Source organism: Xiphophorus couchianus, chromosome 9 (genome assembly GCF_001444195.1).
Source record: "Xiphophorus couchianus chromosome 9, X_couchianus-1.0, whole genome shotgun sequence".
In the NCBI taxonomy this organism is placed as follows: Eukaryota; Metazoa; Chordata; class Actinopteri; order Cyprinodontiformes; family Poeciliidae; genus Xiphophorus; species Xiphophorus couchianus.
In genome coordinates this window covers 28,740,596-28,759,584 of record NC_040236.1, presented here as the reverse complement: position 1 = coordinate 28,759,584, position 18,989 = coordinate 28,740,596, and the positions used below count along the sequence as shown (strand labels likewise).

General features: G+C 37.9%; 1 protein-coding gene across 1 annotated transcript in view; it reads left to right on the top strand.

The window, feature by feature from the left end:
• The window catches only part of hmcn1 (hemicentin 1), an 83,286-nt gene that overhangs the window by 60,853 nt on the left and 3,444 nt on the right, over nt 1-18,989 (top strand). Inside the window, exons 67-103 of the mRNA XM_028027512.1 lie at nt 474-571; nt 652-930; nt 1,018-1,214; nt 1,318-1,399; nt 2,162-2,298; nt 2,512-2,653; nt 2,774-2,918; nt 3,026-3,153; nt 3,233-3,389; nt 4,767-4,888; nt 5,011-5,175; nt 5,355-5,462; nt 5,822-5,959; nt 6,741-6,875; nt 7,059-7,328; nt 7,895-8,085; nt 8,213-8,426; nt 8,547-8,681; nt 9,251-9,441; nt 9,992-10,073; nt 10,189-10,458; nt 10,604-10,774; nt 10,858-11,028; nt 11,122-11,292; nt 11,713-11,883; nt 11,971-12,141; nt 12,234-12,404; nt 13,421-13,567; nt 13,671-13,808; nt 13,895-14,016; nt 14,726-14,963; nt 15,633-15,695; nt 15,829-15,948; nt 16,047-16,181; nt 16,262-16,375; nt 17,392-17,517; nt 17,613-17,741. Of these exons, the coding sequence (XP_027883313.1) occupies nt 474-571; nt 652-930; nt 1,018-1,214; nt 1,318-1,399; nt 2,162-2,298; nt 2,512-2,653; nt 2,774-2,918; nt 3,026-3,153; nt 3,233-3,389; nt 4,767-4,888; nt 5,011-5,175; nt 5,355-5,462; nt 5,822-5,959; nt 6,741-6,875; nt 7,059-7,328; nt 7,895-8,085; nt 8,213-8,426; nt 8,547-8,681; nt 9,251-9,441; nt 9,992-10,073; nt 10,189-10,458; nt 10,604-10,774; nt 10,858-11,028; nt 11,122-11,292; nt 11,713-11,883; nt 11,971-12,141; nt 12,234-12,404; nt 13,421-13,567; nt 13,671-13,808; nt 13,895-14,016; nt 14,726-14,963; nt 15,633-15,695; nt 15,829-15,948; nt 16,047-16,181; nt 16,262-16,375; nt 17,392-17,517; nt 17,613-17,741 (5,744 nt within the window). The remainder of the gene's footprint in view (nt 1-473; nt 572-651; nt 931-1,017; nt 1,215-1,317; nt 1,400-2,161; nt 2,299-2,511; nt 2,654-2,773; nt 2,919-3,025; nt 3,154-3,232; nt 3,390-4,766; nt 4,889-5,010; nt 5,176-5,354; nt 5,463-5,821; nt 5,960-6,740; nt 6,876-7,058; nt 7,329-7,894; nt 8,086-8,212; nt 8,427-8,546; nt 8,682-9,250; nt 9,442-9,991; nt 10,074-10,188; nt 10,459-10,603; nt 10,775-10,857; nt 11,029-11,121; nt 11,293-11,712; nt 11,884-11,970; nt 12,142-12,233; nt 12,405-13,420; nt 13,568-13,670; nt 13,809-13,894; nt 14,017-14,725; nt 14,964-15,632; nt 15,696-15,828; nt 15,949-16,046; nt 16,182-16,261; nt 16,376-17,391; nt 17,518-17,612; nt 17,742-18,989) is intronic.

Here is an 18,989-nt window from a genome sequence, read left to right as displayed (position 1 = left end):
AAAGCTTTAATCATGAAATAATGGGTTTCCAATGCCTTGGAAAAGTTTCATGTCATTTGAATTTTTTCACATTTTGGCACAAGGAACCAGAGAAGCTAGATTTTTGTTTTTTCAGAAATTATTTGTCTCATACCCTACTGTCACAACATAGCTTTAACAAATATGTAAAAAAAATAAAAAACATAATTTTTATAAAATTACATACTGCAGCTTTAAATTACACACAGATGCTATTTAGATTAATTTTGAAGGTAGGTGGTTGCCTTTGTCCTTTGTTCCATTCTGTTGTTCTTTGACAAAAAATAGACATACAATACTCAAAACTTAGGCTTGTTGGTATTTTGTAATGTATCGAACACAAAAAAGTTCAAGGGTTGTGGATATATTTACTGTACAAACTTTTGAACTACAGTGTAGTCACTTGTAGATAGGAAAGTGTTCATGATGCACCATTTTGTCCCTTCGTGTACCAGGATAAACCGAATCCAAGTGTCTGATGGGGGAAGCTATACATGTGTGGCATCTAACAGAGCAGGAGTGGACAACAGACAGTATAATCTACAGGTTCACGGTAAGTGTATTCTTTCATACGGTTTTTCAAGGCGAAATGAAGAGCTGGCCAGTAATGAGCTTTTAAATTTTCACCGTCAGTTCCTCCTGGTCTGGAAGGAGCAGGAACCACAGAAGATATGACTGTCATCAGAGGAAATTTGGCATCATTGCTCTGTATTGCTGATGGGAGCCCAACTCCTACCATTTCCTGGCTCAGAGATGGAGAAACTTTAACCGCTGACCACAGAATCAGTCTCCTCAGCTTTAACACCACCTTACAGTTCAGCCAGACCCAAGTGAATGACACAGGACGCTACAGTTGCGTGGCTAATAACAATGCTGGCCAAGCAAGCCGCAATTTTAACCTAAAAGTTCTGGGTAAGTTCTGGAAGGCAAACTTCATTCTCTAGCTTCTATTTTTTATTTTCAGCTTTTGTTTTAGCTTCATTTTTCTTACTTTTTCAGATCCTCCACGCATCAGGAGCTCTGATCAACCAGTAGAGGTTTCTGTAGTGGTGAATAATGTCCTGGAGTTACTCTGTGAGGCCACTGGTATTCCAACACCCACTTTGACCTGGCTGAAGGACGAACGGCCACTTCCACAGACAGAAAACCTTCATCTCCTCCGTGGGGGAGAGATACTCCATGTTACCGCAGCACAGGTGGGTCTCCCCAGGCTTAAACTGTAAAATCCTACCTGTTTTTGTAACAGTATATGTTGTATTATTGTAAAAAAAATTTAAAAATTAACTTTTTCCCCCACAGCTGGAGGACACAGGCAGATACAGCTGCTTAGCAAACAGTCCAGCAGGAGATGATGACAAAGATTTCCTGGTTCGAGTGCATGGTGAGTATTTTAGCTACTGTGTTGTTTTGAGTCTTCAATAAATTTACAATTTTAAGAAAAAATCCAAACATTGAGAGGATAGAGGTGAATATGACAGTGGACAGAAACAACACACGTTTATCCAAAGCATACAGGCAGTACACTAAAAATATGCTATCTGCATATCATCAGAAACAAAAAATTGTTTTTTTAATAAAAACAAAATATTGATTGCTCAGTAAAATTCATAATTACCGATCAGAACAACATTGACCACACTTCTGAACGGTGCGGCCGGTATCGAGTGTCTTAGTACTGGGTTTCTTCAACTACAACTGGAACTGCTTTTATTATAATTGTAATTACATTAATGGAAGCATGTTTAATGATAATTCAGATTAATGTGATTATTACTCAATTCAATAGTATACAATGCTAATTTCTTGTCATATCAACACTACTCTTGTAAATTTTTAACAGGCACTGGTTTTACAACAATATCACAACTAAAAAATTATTAAATTAGTTTGTAACATTAACTTATGTCTCAATGAGATCTAGGTGTTGCATCAGTGTTGATATTTGGTCTATTGCTCAGTGGTTTACCGCCAACCTTCACCAGTATATAGATATTATTAAAAAAACCCAATTATTTACAGAAATTTATTTGCTTGCTTTTGTTTGATGAAAACTATGGCTACAATTTTCAATATTTAAACAAAAGCCTTAAAATTGTATTTATAAATAGCATCTGGCCTTTTTTGTTGCTGTTGTTCCTCTCAGTTCCCCCTAACATATCTGGAGAAAGCACAACTCAGCATCTGTCAGTGCTGCAGAAGGGTCAGGTAACTCTGGAGTGCAAGTCTGATGCTGTTCCACCTCCAACTTTGACCTGGCTCAAGGATGGCACACTACTCCAGGTCAGTAGCTAAAACCATTACTAGAATAGAATAGAATAGGATAGAATAGAATCATTCTTCGTTAGTTTGTACCTTAATAGAGAACCACAATGTATTAGCATAGCCATAAAAATTTGTAATATTAGTACAAGTGGACTAGAAACTATGTATTGATGTCAAATATACAATGCATACTCTGACTTACATTTGTATTCATGTCTTTCACACGTGTAGAAATCACCACGGCTCCGTATTCTGTCCAGTGGACGCTATTTACAAATCAACATGGCGGCTCTATCGGACAGAGCTCAGTACACCTGTGTGGCGAGTAACATCGCGGGCAAGACCACTCGACTGTTTAACCTGACTGTTAATGGTAAATAAAAACAATCGTTTGAGACATTAAGAAGTAAACAAAAACAAATCACAATAAAATTGGACATTTTGTCTTATGAAAAGTCAAACTATTTGGTAATATGAACATCTATCCTATCAGTACCTCCAACTATTAAGGACGGCTCTCAGATGGTGGTGGCACACATCAACAAGCCAGCGACTCTTGAATGTGTGGTAAGCGGCGTGCCACCGCCTCGAGTCACCTGGAGGAAAAATGGAGCAATAATAGCAGAAAATAACCCCAGGTAGAACATGTTCTTGGGTTCTGTATTTATCCTAAACCATCTTCTTGTGAATATATTACAATATTTTAATGTCCAGATCAATGTCTAATTTGTTAATATTTATCCAGATATACATTTGCAGAGGATGGATCTTTAGACATCCCCTCAGCTCAGGTGACGGACACCGGGCGCTACCTGTGCATGGCAACAAATCAGGCTGGTACACAGCGCAAGAGAGTCGATCTTCAAGTTTATGGTGAGTGATAGCTATGCATGAACAAAGCATCGCTAAGCAGAGCTGTAGTCACTATCATTTTTTTCCTCTCATCTTGTAGTTCCTCCTTCTATCACAAGCAGTCGCACCAATGTGACGGTAATTGTCAACGTTCAGACCACCTTACCCTGTGAGGCCACCGGCATTCCCAAACCCACCGTCAACTGGCTGAAGAATGGTCGAACCATCAGTACTGAGCAGAATCAGAACATGTACAGGTCTATTCAGGTTTCCTACCAATCTTTACTCATTTGTAAAACATAAATCTTTTTTAAACCATGTATCTCTTTGCATGTTGTGTGAAAGGGGTTTTGGGATTTACTGTTCTTTGCAAAAGTATTCATACCTCTTGAACTTTTTCACATTTTGTCAGAATATAACTACAAGCTTTGGTGGATTCATTGTGCACATCAGAATAAGGTGTAGCTTTGAAGTACATAGTAAAAAAATGTACATTGTTTTACATATCTGGTAAATAAAATTGTAGTGTGTGTTTCAGGCACTAATACTCAGCTCCCTTACTCTGATATTTCTAAATAAAATTAAAGCAACCAACTGCCAATGGGAGGCCTCCAATTTATAAACACAGTTTGCATGTGTGTATTTTAAAGCAGGATTAGGATTAGATTAACAATAAAAGAAGCCCCAGATTTGTAAATCTTAAAATACAGTATGCTGTTCATTCAATCTTATGGGAATAGAAAATAGTGTTTTACAAATGGAATTTACCAAACCATAATTGTCCACCAAAACTTACAGGACATCATAAAAATGTATTAATCAGACAAGTATCCAAACGGCTCATAAAAACTCTGGAGAAGCTCCAGAAATACACAGCTCAGATTGGAGAACAGCATGACTTTTGCTTGTGCACTTAACAAAGCTGGCCATAATGGAAGAGTGGCAAAAATGTTTATGGTTGGTTCAGGAAACTATAAAATGTCCAAAGTAAAGTTTATCCACCAGGGAACATAGTAAACACATAGAAGAAGGTGCTCTGGTCTGATGAAACCTACAAAAAAACTGGCACAGCGTTTTACCTTCCAGCTTAAAACACACTCTGAGCTGCAATGGAATAATTTAGGTTAAATCATTTTTATGTGTACGGTTGGCCGAGTCACATTCCAGACCTAATGCTACTTTCTAACCAACCCGGCTGATTTTGAGCTCTTTTGCAGGAAAGAGTGTTCAAAAATGTCTGCCTTTAGATGTGAAAAGGTGGAACAATCATGCCCCAAGAGGCTTTGATTTTTATTTGTAAAAAAGAAAGAAAAACATGGATCCTTTTGTCCGTACTTCAACATTATATTTCATATTGTAGCTCTTTCACATAAAATCCTCATAAAATAAATGTGGGAAAGTCAAGAGTGCATGAATACTTTTTTGTAGTTTGTTTTCAAAGTATTTATGGTAAATGGCCTGTATTTTATAGCTCTGTATTAAGTCCAGAGGACCCCAAAGCACTTTGCACTACATTCAGTCAGTCACTCATTGACACACTGAGGAATATTCATTCCAGATTTAGGTTGTAGTTAGGTAAAACGTCTTACCATATGTTTTCTTAAAAATATTTATTTGTCCTAATTATTTTTTAGATTGCTATCATCAGGCTCCTTGGTGATTATAGCTCCTACAGTGGAGGACACTGCAGAGTACAAATGTGTGGTTTCTAATGAAGCTGGAGAGGAATCCAGATTCATTGCTCTTTCAGTTATTGGTGAGAAAAACTATTGTTTAGGTATCATCATTCTTGTCATTATTTTGAATGAGTTTTGTATGCGGTTAATTAAAACGTAAGATTTATTTTTTTTAATTCCACAAAATAATTTGTTGTCCTAGTTCCTCCATCTATAGCAGATGAACCCACAGATATAGTTGTTACAAGACTGTCCCCGGTGGTTATTGCTTGTACTGCAACTGGGGTGCCTGCACCTGCAGTCCACTGGAGCAAAGGTGGCGTGAAGCTTCTTAATAAAGGAGAAGGATACAACATTTTGCCATCAGGTTAAACTTTTATTTATTCAAAACATATTCTATAATTTTAGCTAAACATTTCAATATTAGTCCACTAAATTACTTATGCTTTATGTCATTTTAAATGCTTGTTAGTTATGATTCATCTGAACTTTTGTAACTGATGTGAAGCATATCGGTTTATTTGTGTTGTCTTTATCTTCCTTCAGGTCAAGTACATATCCCTGCTGCTCAGCTCAGTCATGCTGGACGCTACACCTGCATGGCCAAAAATATTGCTGGCTCCACCCACCGACATGTGCAGCTAACAGTGCAGGGTATGCAGACTGTAACAAGCTATATCTTTATAAGTACTTTATTAATGAAGTTAATACACAATACAAACACAAATTCTTCAAATAAGGCATAAGCTGTTGGTTTTCTATGCAAGAAATCAATATTATGTGTTCATGAGCTACATTTTTAAGTGTGATAGGGCTCCATGAAGCCTATCAAATTATTGAGAAGTCAAACAATACTGCAAATATTACTCAAAATCAGTTTGCAAAACTTTTTCAAAGTTGGACTCAAGGCAGTCATAATTACACTCAAAGTATCAACTGTAAAACTAAAAAACACTTTTACTGTAAAATATGACGGATGATGAGTATCTTCTTTTCTCTGTTCGTCTCTTCAGAACTGCCAGTGATCCAGTCCCATCCCTCCACACTGGATGTGATCTACAATAGCACCATTACTTTGCCCTGCAGAGCCACAGGCTCACCCAGACCCTCCATTACCTGGCAGAAGGAGGGCATCAACATACCTGCCACTGGTAATCACATCTTCGACAGTGCCATACAAAAATATTAATACCCCTGGAGATATTTTCACATTTTGTGAATTACCACCAGAAACTATAATGTTTTTATTGAGAGGTTATGTAAGTTTTCATCCTTTCTTTCTGTTTTTCTGTAAGTTTTCATGACAATACTCCTGATTATATTAATGATGCCCTGATTACTGCACTGCACAACTAATAACTGATCAGATTAATCAGTAATCTGATATCCCCATCTGAATTGTCGATCCCTGTAGCTCCTCCAAAGTTCCCATGGGTCACCTGTCCTCTTCTCTAATTAATGCTTTCCCTGACTGAACTCTTAAGTTTTCAGTAGACAGACATTTTTTGGCAGGTTCACAATTGTGAAATACAGTTTCCATTATTTGATGATGGACTGAACTGTTTTCCATGACAAGTTTAAAGCTTGCGATATAGTTTTGAATCATGACCCTGTTTTAAACTTCTCTGTAATTTTATCCCCTGACCTCACTGCAATCCACTGGTGTGTTCCTCAGTCTTCATCAGGTCGTTTATTCACTATTGTTCTCTAGTAAACCTTTTGAGACCTTCACAGAACACCTGGATTTATCATGACAATACATTACACACAAATTGATGTTGCTTCCCAAACAGGAATTTTATTTTATTCACCAGTATTGGAGTACACTGAATGCAAATACCTGGCAGATTTTCTTTTGTCAAAAACTTTAGACCTGCATTTTCTTCTCTACTCCACATTTAGCACAGACATAAATTTCTTGATTTGCTTTAGGTGGAGGTTACACAATACTTCCTGATGGAAGTCTCCAGATCTCCAAGGCGTCTCTAGCAGATTCTGGGACTTTCATTTGTGTAGCACAAAACCCTGCAGGCACTGCACTGGGCAAGACCAAACTCAGAGTGCAAGGTGGGTGACGCCTAATTACGATGTTGATTAAAACAGCTAACTTTCACATTTCTCACAGAAATCTCTAGCAGATGTACTCTATATTTGAACAAATAATATCTTTAATCAATGGAGGCATTGTTATACCATTAGTTTTCTGATCACACTTTCTAATGTCTGAGTAAATGAACTTTCTGTTTGCAGTTACTCCAGTGATCCGTTCAGAGACACAGGAGTTACTTGCACTTTTGGACTCCTCTGTGACTCTTCATTGCGAAGCTGCAGGATCTCCTCCACCCTCCATCACATGGCACAAAGACGGGCAGCTGCTGAGTGACTCCGGACACCAGCGGCTGCTCAGCTCAGGATCCCTCCAGATCGCCTTCGTTCAGCAGAGTGATGCTGGAAGATACACTTGCACTGCTGCCAATCCTGCCGGCACTGACAGCTTGGATATGACACTTACTGTACAGAGTAAGTTGGAAACTTAACGTTATTATTCAGAGATAAAAATACTTTGTGTTGCTTTTATGTTTTATATCTGATTCCTAGCTGGATTTTTAGATTTTTACCACCACAAAAAAAAAGATGAACTTTTCTGCAAAATTCACCAACTGCACAATTCTTAAGTGGAATAAGATAAGCAGTCTTTCAAAAGAGCTTATATTTTATAAACAATAATATTACTTATTATTAATTTGGTGTTAAGAGATGAGCGTTTTTTTTTTCTGGTAACAAACTGCCACGAAGTATAAGTCCGATTTTTACCACCAATGACCAAAGAAAAACATTTTCACTTTTCTGCAATATTCACCAACTACACAATTCTTAAGTAGAATAAGATAAGTAGTATTTCAAAAGAGCAGAGGAAATATTATGTTTTTTTTAACAATAACCATATTTGTTGTTAATCTGTTGCTAAGAGATGAGCGGTGCACGTGGTTTTCTAGTAACCACGTGCACAAAGTAAACATCAGATTTTTACTTTTGCAAAAGTAAAAGGAAATGCATTCTTGTCCTTTTTTATTATTATGTTATAGTTCCTCCTTCTATCAGTGGAGGAAAACAGGAGGTAGTTGTTGTGGAAAAAAGTCAGGTTCAGCTGATGTGTGTGGCGGAGGGTATCCCACAACCCGAACTGTCCTGGAAAAAAGACAGGAATCCTCTCAGTGAAAGCCGAGGGGAGTTCACCATCCTGCCATCTGGGGAGCTGATTATTGACAGTGCTCAGGTATGAAAACACACAGACCAGGCTTAACTGGAAATGTTTGTGTTTTTACTCATCTCTTCACACAAGTTCTTATGCATATTTGTGGGTTAACAAGAATGTTGTGTTTTTAAACAAAATAATATACCAGCCTGAAGATGCCGGCAGTTATACTTGTGTCGCAACGAATTCAGTCGGGGAGGACAGCTGGACGGTGACGCTGTCGGTTCATACGCACCCCTCCTTCACCAAACTGCTCATAGACGTTTCTCTCAACAAAGGAGAGCGACTCGTGCTGACCTGTGGTGTCAGTGGAATCCCAACACCCACCATTAAATGGATCATGAACAACAAAAATATCCCAGGTATGATTTATTACAAAATTACGATAGCTTGGTTGGTATCGTCATATTTTTTATTTAGATGTTTCTTTGTATTTCATCATCTTTAAATGTGTTTTCTTTGTGCTTGTCCCACTGCTGTAGTCCACTATAATCATGTGAATGGTCACAGTGAGCTTGTGATAGAGAGAGTAAGTAAAGAAGACACTGGTACCTACACATGTGTAGCTGAAAACAGAGTGGGGACTATCAAGTCCCTGGGGTTCGTCTATGTAAAAGGTAAACCAGACTCTTATGAAACATTCATAAAGGGGTTGTTCTGAGTTTTTGAAGTGAGGTTCTGTTAAAAGGTTGCAAGTAAAGAATCTAGATTAGTTGCTTGTGGAGGCTGAAGTTAAAGTCCAGTTTTTGGGGTAATCCAAAAACAATAACTTTGCAATCCAAGGAGACATTTTCACCCCAACATGTGTGTGATGGAACAATACATTCTAGGTTCTTTGAAAAAAGATAGCATATTAGGTTTTATACCTTAGTTTTATAGTTAAAGAAAACTAATTTTGATACTAGGTTTAATTTTTACAACTAAGAAAAATATCACACTTTTACAATGGGAGAATTAATAGATTTTTGTGAATGGATCATTTAATAGTTATGGAAAATGGTGAAAAAAATCATGTTTGTGGTTTAATTACAATGACAAATATTGATAGAAATGTGTATATTCCCTTTAACAGTAGTGTCTATTTTTATATTGCATGAAGCACACGTTGACTCTCCTAAAATGTGCATCTTTCAGTTTTGTCTTCTAATAAATTCTAGTAAATATATCTTAACAATGTATTCTCCAGAGCCTCCAATAATTGATGGGGACCTTCACGCCAACCGAATTGAACCTCTTGGTGGTAATGCCATCCTGAACTGTGAGGTTCGAGGCGACCCGCTGCCAACTATCCAGTGGAGCAAAAATGGCATAAACATCCGGATCAACAACCGAATCCGTCAGCTAGATAACGGCTCCCTGGCCATCTACGGCACAGTGGTAGGAAATGACACCTGTAAAAAATGTAGCTGAGGATGTACTGTGCTTTGCAAAACGTTTTTACATTTTGCCAATTTAAAAGAACAAATATTAATGTGTTTTATTATAATATACAAAATGTAGATCAAAAGTATAAATCTGAGTGAAAGGGATACGTGGTTTATCAACTTTTCTTTTTTCTATAAAAAAGCTTAGCACACATTTTCATTCACCCACTTTTTCAGATCCCCTAAATAAAATCCAGGACAACCAACTGCCTTCACATATAATCTAATCAGTTTTTAGAGTCCAGAATGAATCCAACTGGTCAGAGATTCATTTTTGAACAAAATGCATCATTAATACCAAGGAAGAGAATTTTAAACAAGGGTTAGGTTGCAAAACAATATCCCAAGTTGTAAGAGCTCATGGAACACTGTTGAGTGATCATATTTCAAAAATTAGAAAATGGAAAATGTGTGGCCTAACTGAGAAACAGCAATACATTGGCGTTTATTGTTGTAGCATGAATAGATGCAAAATATGTATTTCTTTAAAATGCATTTGACAGAGTGAAGATGCGGGCAGCTACATGTGTGTAGCAACAAATGATGCTGGGGTTGTGGAAAGAAGCGTCACCCTTACACTTCAGAGTAAGCTTTTGCCTTTTTCACTCCAGTGTAGCTGAAATAACATTTAATTTGTGAAGAAAATGAAAAGAAGAGTCATTGGGAGAGTTAATTTAACAGGTGCGTCCTCTCCAATCAGGGGCACCGGTTATAACTTTGGAGCCAGTCGGAACGGTTGTGGATGCAGGTACCACAGTGGTTCTTAGCTGTAAAGCAGATGGTGAGCCAGGACCCATGATAGAGTGGACCCAACATGCACGTCCCCTGCTGGCAAATGACCGCTTCTCCACCCTGTCTAATGGCTCCCTCCGGATCACCAGCGCCCAAAAGGAGGACACATCTGAATATGAATGTGTAGCCAGGAACTTACTCGGATCAGTGGTGGTCAGCGTTACTCTCACTGTTCGCGGTAAGATGCCGATTATTATTCCACTTATTTACACTTGGTAAAAACTTTTAAGTACTGTACAATTATGAAAAACTGTTAACTTTAGTTTCTGAGTTTGCAAATCGGAAAATTAAAAATGAATGTGTGCATGTGATTTAATTTGCAGTTCATGGTGGATATTCTGAGTGGACTGAGTGGGGCATCTGCAGTGTGTCCTGTGGCGCCGGTACCCAGAAAAGAGTCAGACAGTGTAACACTCCTTTACCCGCTAACGGAGGACGCCGCTGTGCAGGATCAGACACAGAAACACGTAGCTGTCAGGGGAAACCATGTCCAGGTACTTTATTAATAATATTTGAAAAATGTTCTGGTCTGTGTGCAAATACAAATTCTAAAACCAAGCTTTTGTTGTTTGCAAAGTGGATGGCAACTGGTCACAGTGGTCTCCCTGGGAGGAATGTTCACAAACCTGTGGTCAGGGCAACAAAACGAGGCTCCGGAGCTGCAGTAACCCACCCGCTCAGCACAGGGGCAGGCCATGTGTGGGGAAGGCAGTGGAAGCTATAATGTGCAGTATCAGACCATGCCCAGGTAAGAAGGTTTACAGTTAAAATATCTAAACTAAATGAGTTTATATCTTAGAGAAACACTTGCCACTCAGCATCATTTGTTTTGCTTTCTTAGTGACAGGCAACTGGGGTTCTTGGCTGTCATGGAGCCCCTGCAGTGAGACCTGCGGTAAGGGCGTACAATCCAGGATCCGACTGTGCAACAACCCTCCTCCAGCATTTGACGGCCCGCAGTGTGAAGGCACAGACACCCAATCACAAGTCTGCAAGGAGAAACCTTGTCCTGGTAAGAGGCTGTTGGAATAAAGACACTCATTAAAGTAAACTTAGACCTTCACTGCAAAAACACAAAGTCTTACTGAGTATTTTTGGTATAGTTTCTAATGCATATATCTTACACTTGAAATAAGACAAAACTGACTTGCAAGTAACTTTTCAGCAAGATATAGGAACTTGTTTTAAGTAAGTAATTCCTTAATATTGTTTTTTTAAGTGCTTGTTCCACTGGTAGATTATTTTACTCATATTCACATTTTTAAAACTTATTGGAGTTGTACATTTTCCATCCTGACAGAGCTTCTATAAGTCTTTAAACATGTAATGTACTGTATATGTAACATGACTGTTGATGGAAAGTGGTTGTACAGTTGTTACAACCACTATAAATAATCTGAACCTCTAATATTTCTGTTTTTGTGCTCTCCAGTGGATGGAAAGTGGTCGTCATGGATGAGCTGGGGGCCTTGCAGTGTTTCTTGTGGCGGTGGGAGCAGACAGCGGGCACGCCTCTGTGCAAGCCCCGCCCCTCAGCATGGTGGCAGAAAGTGTGAGGGAAATGATGTGCACACTGATTTCTGCAATGGCGACCCCTGTCCAAGTGAGTTTTAAATGATAAAAATAAAGCACTTGTAAAGAAAACTGAGTTTTTGCTCTGGCTTATTTCTCTATTTTCACTGTTTGTCAGTCAATGGTAACTGGGGACAGTGGAGTAGCTGGGGCCGCTGCAGCAAGACATGCAACGGAGGTCAGATGAGGCGCTACAGGACCTGTGACAACCCTCGACCTTCTCATGGTGGGAGAGCTTGTGGAGGAGCCGATTCACAGATGCAGAAATGTAGCACTGCAGACTGTCCTGGTGAGTCAGTACCATACCGTCTTAGTCTTGGTTTCATGCATTAACAGTTACTTGACTGCTATGAAATCCTCTGTTTTTGTGATGTATTGCAGTGGATGGTAACTGGAGCTTATGGCAGGCATGGGGAGGATGCTCCTCTTCCTGTGGCGGAGGAGAAAGGACACGTGTCCGACTTTGTAATAACCTGCCTCCCAGTAACGGTGGCCGGCCTTGTCCAGGTGACCCCACTCAGCTATCAAGGTGCAACAATCAGGCATGCCCAGGTAATGACATAATCTAAAAATTGGATATGTGGTCATATTTATCTGCATAAAATATGGATGTTAAGATGCAAATAGGTTGTCATCCAGACAGGAAAAATAGCATTGAAGATGCCAATCATATTCTCAGTACATATATTTCTAATTAGGATATTGACATGAAGTCCACACCAGATGTGAAAAGTAACCCACGAATACAAAAAAAATCAAGAAACTAATTAGTCCCTAAATTAAATTAAATTATGAGAAATGAGGTGAAATGGCACCACAAATAAGTACTGAAGATTAATACTTTGTGGAAAAGCCTTTGTTGCTAATGACAGCTTCACTACATTTCCCATATGGAAAGAGCAGTTGCCCACGTTGCTTAGATGCTAATTTGGCTAAATCTCAGAATCTTGAAAGTTTTTGGAGTCCTTTCTTACACTCTGATTTTCAGTTCTCCCAAAACATCTTAACATTAAGCCTCTGTAAAGCTCTTTCTCATTGACTTGTGTAAATATTCTGAAGCAAATGTCAGAATAATTATGAAAGAGACATTACAAAATCTTTAAGCTGACATTTATGTGCGCTGGTGGAATTTCTTTCTGAATACTTCAGTGATTTTTTTTTTTTTACCATTTTGCTTGTTTGAAGCCTTTCTGCAATACTTGCCCCTTCTTTCATTCCACTCTATTGAACACAACTTTATTTTCTGTATGTATTTTTTATTTGGTGTGAATTTCTTATTAATATTTACATTACAATTACATAGATTGAAAAAAAATTGTTTTCATCACTCATTGGATTTAGCCTGTTCCATGTTTAGTTAGTAGATATTAGAATTAGGTCAACAATTCTTGGTATGAAACCAACAAAAACTGATTTCTGTTGTGTAAATTTTGCATCAGGTTCTAAGCTCTCACTGAGATATTTTGTGGGATTTTTACATTTTGAGATTGTGACTGATTTGTTAAAGTTTCTTGTGATTCTGTATAAACCTTGACTATTCACAGCCATAAACATTTTCTGTTTGTCAGGTGGGCCTCATAAAACTCGAGGAAGCATCATAGGAAACATTAATGACATTGAGTTTGGCATCGCCTTCCTAAATGCCACAATCACTGACAGCAACTCGGGCAGCAAAACCATCAAAGCCACTATTTCAAATGTACCAAGAACTTTAGGTCAGCCTTGAATACACAACTTCATTTATGTATTTTCACCCAAAGGTGCATAGCTCACTTAAACTTTGATTGTAAAACTGAATGTATAACATTTAACTTTAAGGTCCTGCAATGAGGAAGCTCATCTCCATACTGAACCCCATCTACTGGACCACTGCACAGGAAATAGGAGAGGCTGTTAACGGTTACACCTTGACGGGCGGCGTCTTCAGGCGAGAGACACAGGTGGAGTTTGCTACAGGTAGGTTCTGGTCATGGCCAAATAAACACACATTAAGGATAAATTTAATTGGATAACTGAAGTTTAGTTCGACTGGATTCTGCTAGGTGAAATCCTGAGGATGACCCACGTTGCTCGAGGCCTGGACTCTGATGGAGCTTTGCTTCTGGACATTGTAGTTAACGGCCATATTCTGCAGCTGCCTTCACATGCTGACATAAACATCAAGGTAAGTGGTAATCAGGGTTTGAGGGCAACTATTTTAAAGAGAAAATTAAGAAAAAAACTTGTTTGCAAAAATTCTGAAAGAGCTTTTTTGTGTTTTTAAATAAATTTGCCTCTTCCTTTACAGTGAAGGAACAACTTTAAAAAATGAGTTCATGAGAAAATGAGTTTATGTGCTCTTGCAGCTACTAGAATCACAGTTAGAATCTTTAAACAAACTGTTGTTGATAATTACATTATTCATCATAACATCAATTTACTTATCAGTTTTGTTATCGATTTAACAAAATTCAGTGTACATTTTTTTATATTTTCATGTCTGGCATGAAAGTTTTTTCATTAATTAACTCAAAACTCCTATTTTGTTGATGTCAATATAGTTTAAAACATTGTTTGCATTTTTCAGCTGCAGTTTTTTAGCAAAGGTCTAAGAAGACTAATTTTACCACTGAGATGAAATACATTTTGTTATACAAAAAGTCTGTTTTGTTGCACTTAAAGTATTCTACCCGTCACTGTTTTCCACTAAACCTAAAATTCTTTTTTTTTCTTGTATTTGTTATTTTTCCTGCACTTCTTGTTATATTGACATCTTAAATAAAATTAGGAGAGTAAAGTTTGTCTTGCATGTGATGAAAACCTAAAATATCAGATGTTTTTGAAAGAATAATTTTTTTTGATGAACTGCTGAATAACGCTGTGTATTTGTTTAGGACTACACAGAGGATTACATACAGACCGGTCCCGGTGAGCTGTACGCTCTATCGACCCGCATGTTCACCGTCGACAAGGAAAGTGTGCCTTACTCCTGGAACCACACTATCTCCTATGATCGCACTAAAGAAAAGATGCCCTTCCTGGTAGAAATGCTCCATGCCACGGCCATCAGTGCTCTCTACCACCCCCTGGAGGAAGTGTTGGAATATAGCATCCAAGCCAGTATAACCAAAGGTGGATATGAGCAAAGCAAGGTCCTTTAAAGATGCACATTGTATTCTGCTTTCAGGTTAAACTTGTATGGAAAGCTAGACGGCCATTGTGGTAGTTGCTTTGAATGCACTTTAAGCATCCTTCCAATTACTGAGTTATGATGTTTTAATCATGTGCGCCTGATGTAATAAATGTTTGATTGCAGCTATTTCAAGAAGGAAGACATATGGGAGTTTCCTAACTTATTCCTTACCAGAAATTGATTTTTTTTGTTACATTTTGCAGAACATTTTTGAAGCTGTTATTTTTAATTCTTATTACTTATAGTTAATACCATATACACAAATAAGTTACACATAGGCTAAACACGCAGGTTTTCATAGGTGTTTATTTTTGTATCTAATTGTAAATGATCTACTTCTTCCAATATTAACTTTTGTTAAACTCTAATTTAAAAAATCAGAAATTAACTATACTTTCAGTACTGCCCAAGTTTAAAATTATATTTAACTTTTATAGATTACATAAATTACAAATACAATAGCAGTGTTCTGTGGTACTTAATATTGTGCTAACTTCTTGAAATGTGTTTTCAAGTGGATAAAAATATTAATTCAAAGGAATGTCATCAGGAACTCTGGCTTACTTCCAGTTTGGGTTTCATAGTGGTTTTATACTGGTTTGTTCCAGGTGATCGCAGCAACCAGTGTCCTCATGGCTTCACTTTGGTGTCTGCTGGGCCTTACTGTGCAGGTGAAGTCTATTCTACCACATGCTACTGCTTTTATGCCAAAACATCAATACCAGCTATAACTAATGTCACTTTAAATATGCCTATTTGATTGTACTTACGTTGGAGTTTATTTCTGTGTTCTTTGTGCTGCAGATGAAAATGAGTGTGAAGTTGGGAACCCCTGTTCTCATGCCTGCCACAACACCATGGGAACCTACTACTGTTCTTGTCCGCATGGCCTCACCATATCAGCTGATGGCAAAACCTGCCAAGGTATGAAATGTGTAGCCAGGCATTGCATTGATTCTGGGAGTTAATTGTCATTCTCACAACCTACTATGCTTTTGATTTGCTCTTTGTCTGTGTTTTAGATATTGATGAGTGCTCCCTTGGTGGAAACATGTGCCATGGTGGACAAGACTGTGAAAACACCATTGGTTCCTATAGATGTGTAATGCGATGCGGCCGTGGCTTCAGGAGAACGGCTGATGGGCTCAGCTGCACCGGTACTTCAATAGATGCAGCTAATTATTTCATGGCTGAATTTGTGATCTGTCTTTATTAGAACTCATTGTATAATCCTCAGATGTGGACGAGTGCTTGGAGTCCCAGCCGTGTCATCAGCAGTGTATGAATACCATAGGAAGTTATCGTTGTGCCTGTGAACCGGGCTTTCAGCTCAGGAACAGACGGTGCATAGGTGAGTCAACTACCCTGTTTAACATCAGACCAGTCAAAACATAAATGATTAGAGCTGGAATCCTAAACAACAAACGGTTCAGGGTTCTGCTCTTGGGCCACTTTTATTCTACATGCATTCATTCATCCAGATTTATATTATGTAGTACTATAGCATCTCTGATACAAAGCTTTATATTTCTGTCAACAGAAATAGTTCCTTGCAGTCAAACAAGAGTGTATGATCATGATTTTAGTGTTTGATTGGCTCAGACTTTCTTCTAAGTCAATGCAGAAACTTTGTTGTTTTTTGCCCAAAAATGCACTTAGAGAATACTCAGTGTAGTTCAAAAACAAAAAACCATGCAATGAAATTAGTTGTCACATACTCTGGTTTAAAGTTTACCAACCACATAAAGTCTATTAATAAATCGGCCTTCTAACATGTTAACAACACGTGTGAAAACAGGACATAGAAAAAATGGCCAGGTCACTACTGAAGGATCTTTAATTCTCTGCACTTCTTGTGTTTGTAAATAATAGACTTTAAAATTTCATTAATGTAAAGTATTGGCTGGCCTTGAACATGACTGTACTCAAGAGTTGCTTGTCAGGCACAAGCTATAAACCTTTTGCCTTTAAATCTGGACTGAAAACATTGTAAACCATCTGGACTGGTTTATTGTACCCTACCAATGAAAGGCAAAGATTATTTTATCAAACCAATTTTTATCATGTCTCAGCTATTCATGTATTTTCAAATTGCACCTTATCTTTTCCTTTTTATATGATGTCTAAAGTGTTCCCTTATTTCTTTAATTAATTTCTTGTTTTCTTTATATTTTTTTGTCTGTTACTATATTTTCCTGTAAAGTACTTTCAACTACGTTGTGGAGGACTGGTGCAGCAAAAGTAAACTTGTGTTGTCTTGAAGTATTTTAATGAGTAATAAAGCAGTTGTTGTTTATCTTTTATGTGGGAAAAAAAGATTTTTTTTAATGTCTAAGCATTTTTTTTTCTTGTCTTATGTTGTCTCAGACATAAACGAGTGCAGGCAGAGGGTTTGTCGTTTGGATCAACAGTGTAAAAACACGCGAGGTGGTTACACCTGCATTGATCTGTGTCCGAGTGGCATGACCAAAAGTGGGAACGGCACATGTGTGGGTGAGTGACTGGCAGCTCAAGACAGACGGTATCAGCTAACGAGGAAATATGAATAAGCACACAGAGATTATGTCTTCTTTGTTTCTTGCTTTTAGACATCGATGAGTGCAGAGATGGGACGCATCAGTGCAGATTCAACCAGATCTGTGAGAACACCAGAGGCAGCTACCACTGTACATGTCCACGTGGTTTCAGATCTCAGGGAGTAGGACGCCCATGTGTCGGTACGTAAAAATCCTGTATTGTCTTCCCAGCTTAAGGAACAAAGAAACTGTATACAATTAAAGTATTTTGGAATATAAGAAAGATAAACTTGCAATGTAATGGCAAGATATTTTAACTGGATATTTGTCAGATTTGCTCATTTCCTTCACTTTGTTAAAGCTCCCGTGCTTCTGTCTGCAATTTTTATAAGTTGGTCTTTTCATTTAAACTAAACATAAAATTTTGAAAATCATCTTACACCATATCCATCCACTGCATGTGACCAGATGCTCCTATGAAAACTGCTGACTGAGTCTTCACAAAAAGCAACTGCTTTGCTTTGCAAAACAACATTCCATATTATGATATTAAGATGGAAAAGCTGCTGTTTTCTTGATGGCTTTTCTTGTAAGTGGAAGTATTTTCCAGCATTTTTGTAGTCATTTTACAATTGTTTTGAACTGCAGTTGTTTTCATTTGCTTTATTTTTTGGCTCCTTTTTAAACTTCCTCAACATGTTTCACATCTTTCTTCACAGTACTTTTAGTATGCCTTCCTAACCCTCCTCTCCACATGTTATTCATCTGTATGAAAAGCTGTGAATGGCTAAAGCACAACAATGCCCAAGATGGAGCATCAGAAAGGCATTTATTTTATCTTTAATGTTGATTTATTCGTAAGTGTAACTCTTAGCTCTTGTTTTGCTCATGTGACTTAATTATACAGCCAGATCTTATTATACATAGATCAAGTTGACTGTTTTTGTTGTGAGATATGGCAGCTCTTAGCACTTCATTAGACATAATGAAAGTAAAAATAATCTGAAAAGACCAGCACCACTGCTCTTTGTATGCCTCTTCTTTCCACCTTCTTCTAATTCTGTCCTTTCTGTCACCGTTGCATTTGGACACAGCTCTTGTCTGGTTTTGCTTTGGCATTCAGTTCCATATTATCTGTGTTGTATTAACCCTGGATGAATCCTAAGTTTTTTTAATGACTTATCTAGTTTCGTATATAGAAACTGAAAGCTAATATCAGCTGTCAGTTTTATTCAGCATAGTTGGGTAGCCTGCACTCTGCCTAACAGTCACACTGCTACATACTTTTAGCATGGCTGCTTTATTTTCAGAGCAATATGCAATATCCTGATTAATAGGCAATGTCCTTTAGTTTAGTTGTGTCAGAGTAGTATAATGGAAAATTTCAAGGGTGTTGACATTGTTAATCGAACCTTGAAACCTACCTGCCGATGCCTTGCATAGTCTCAA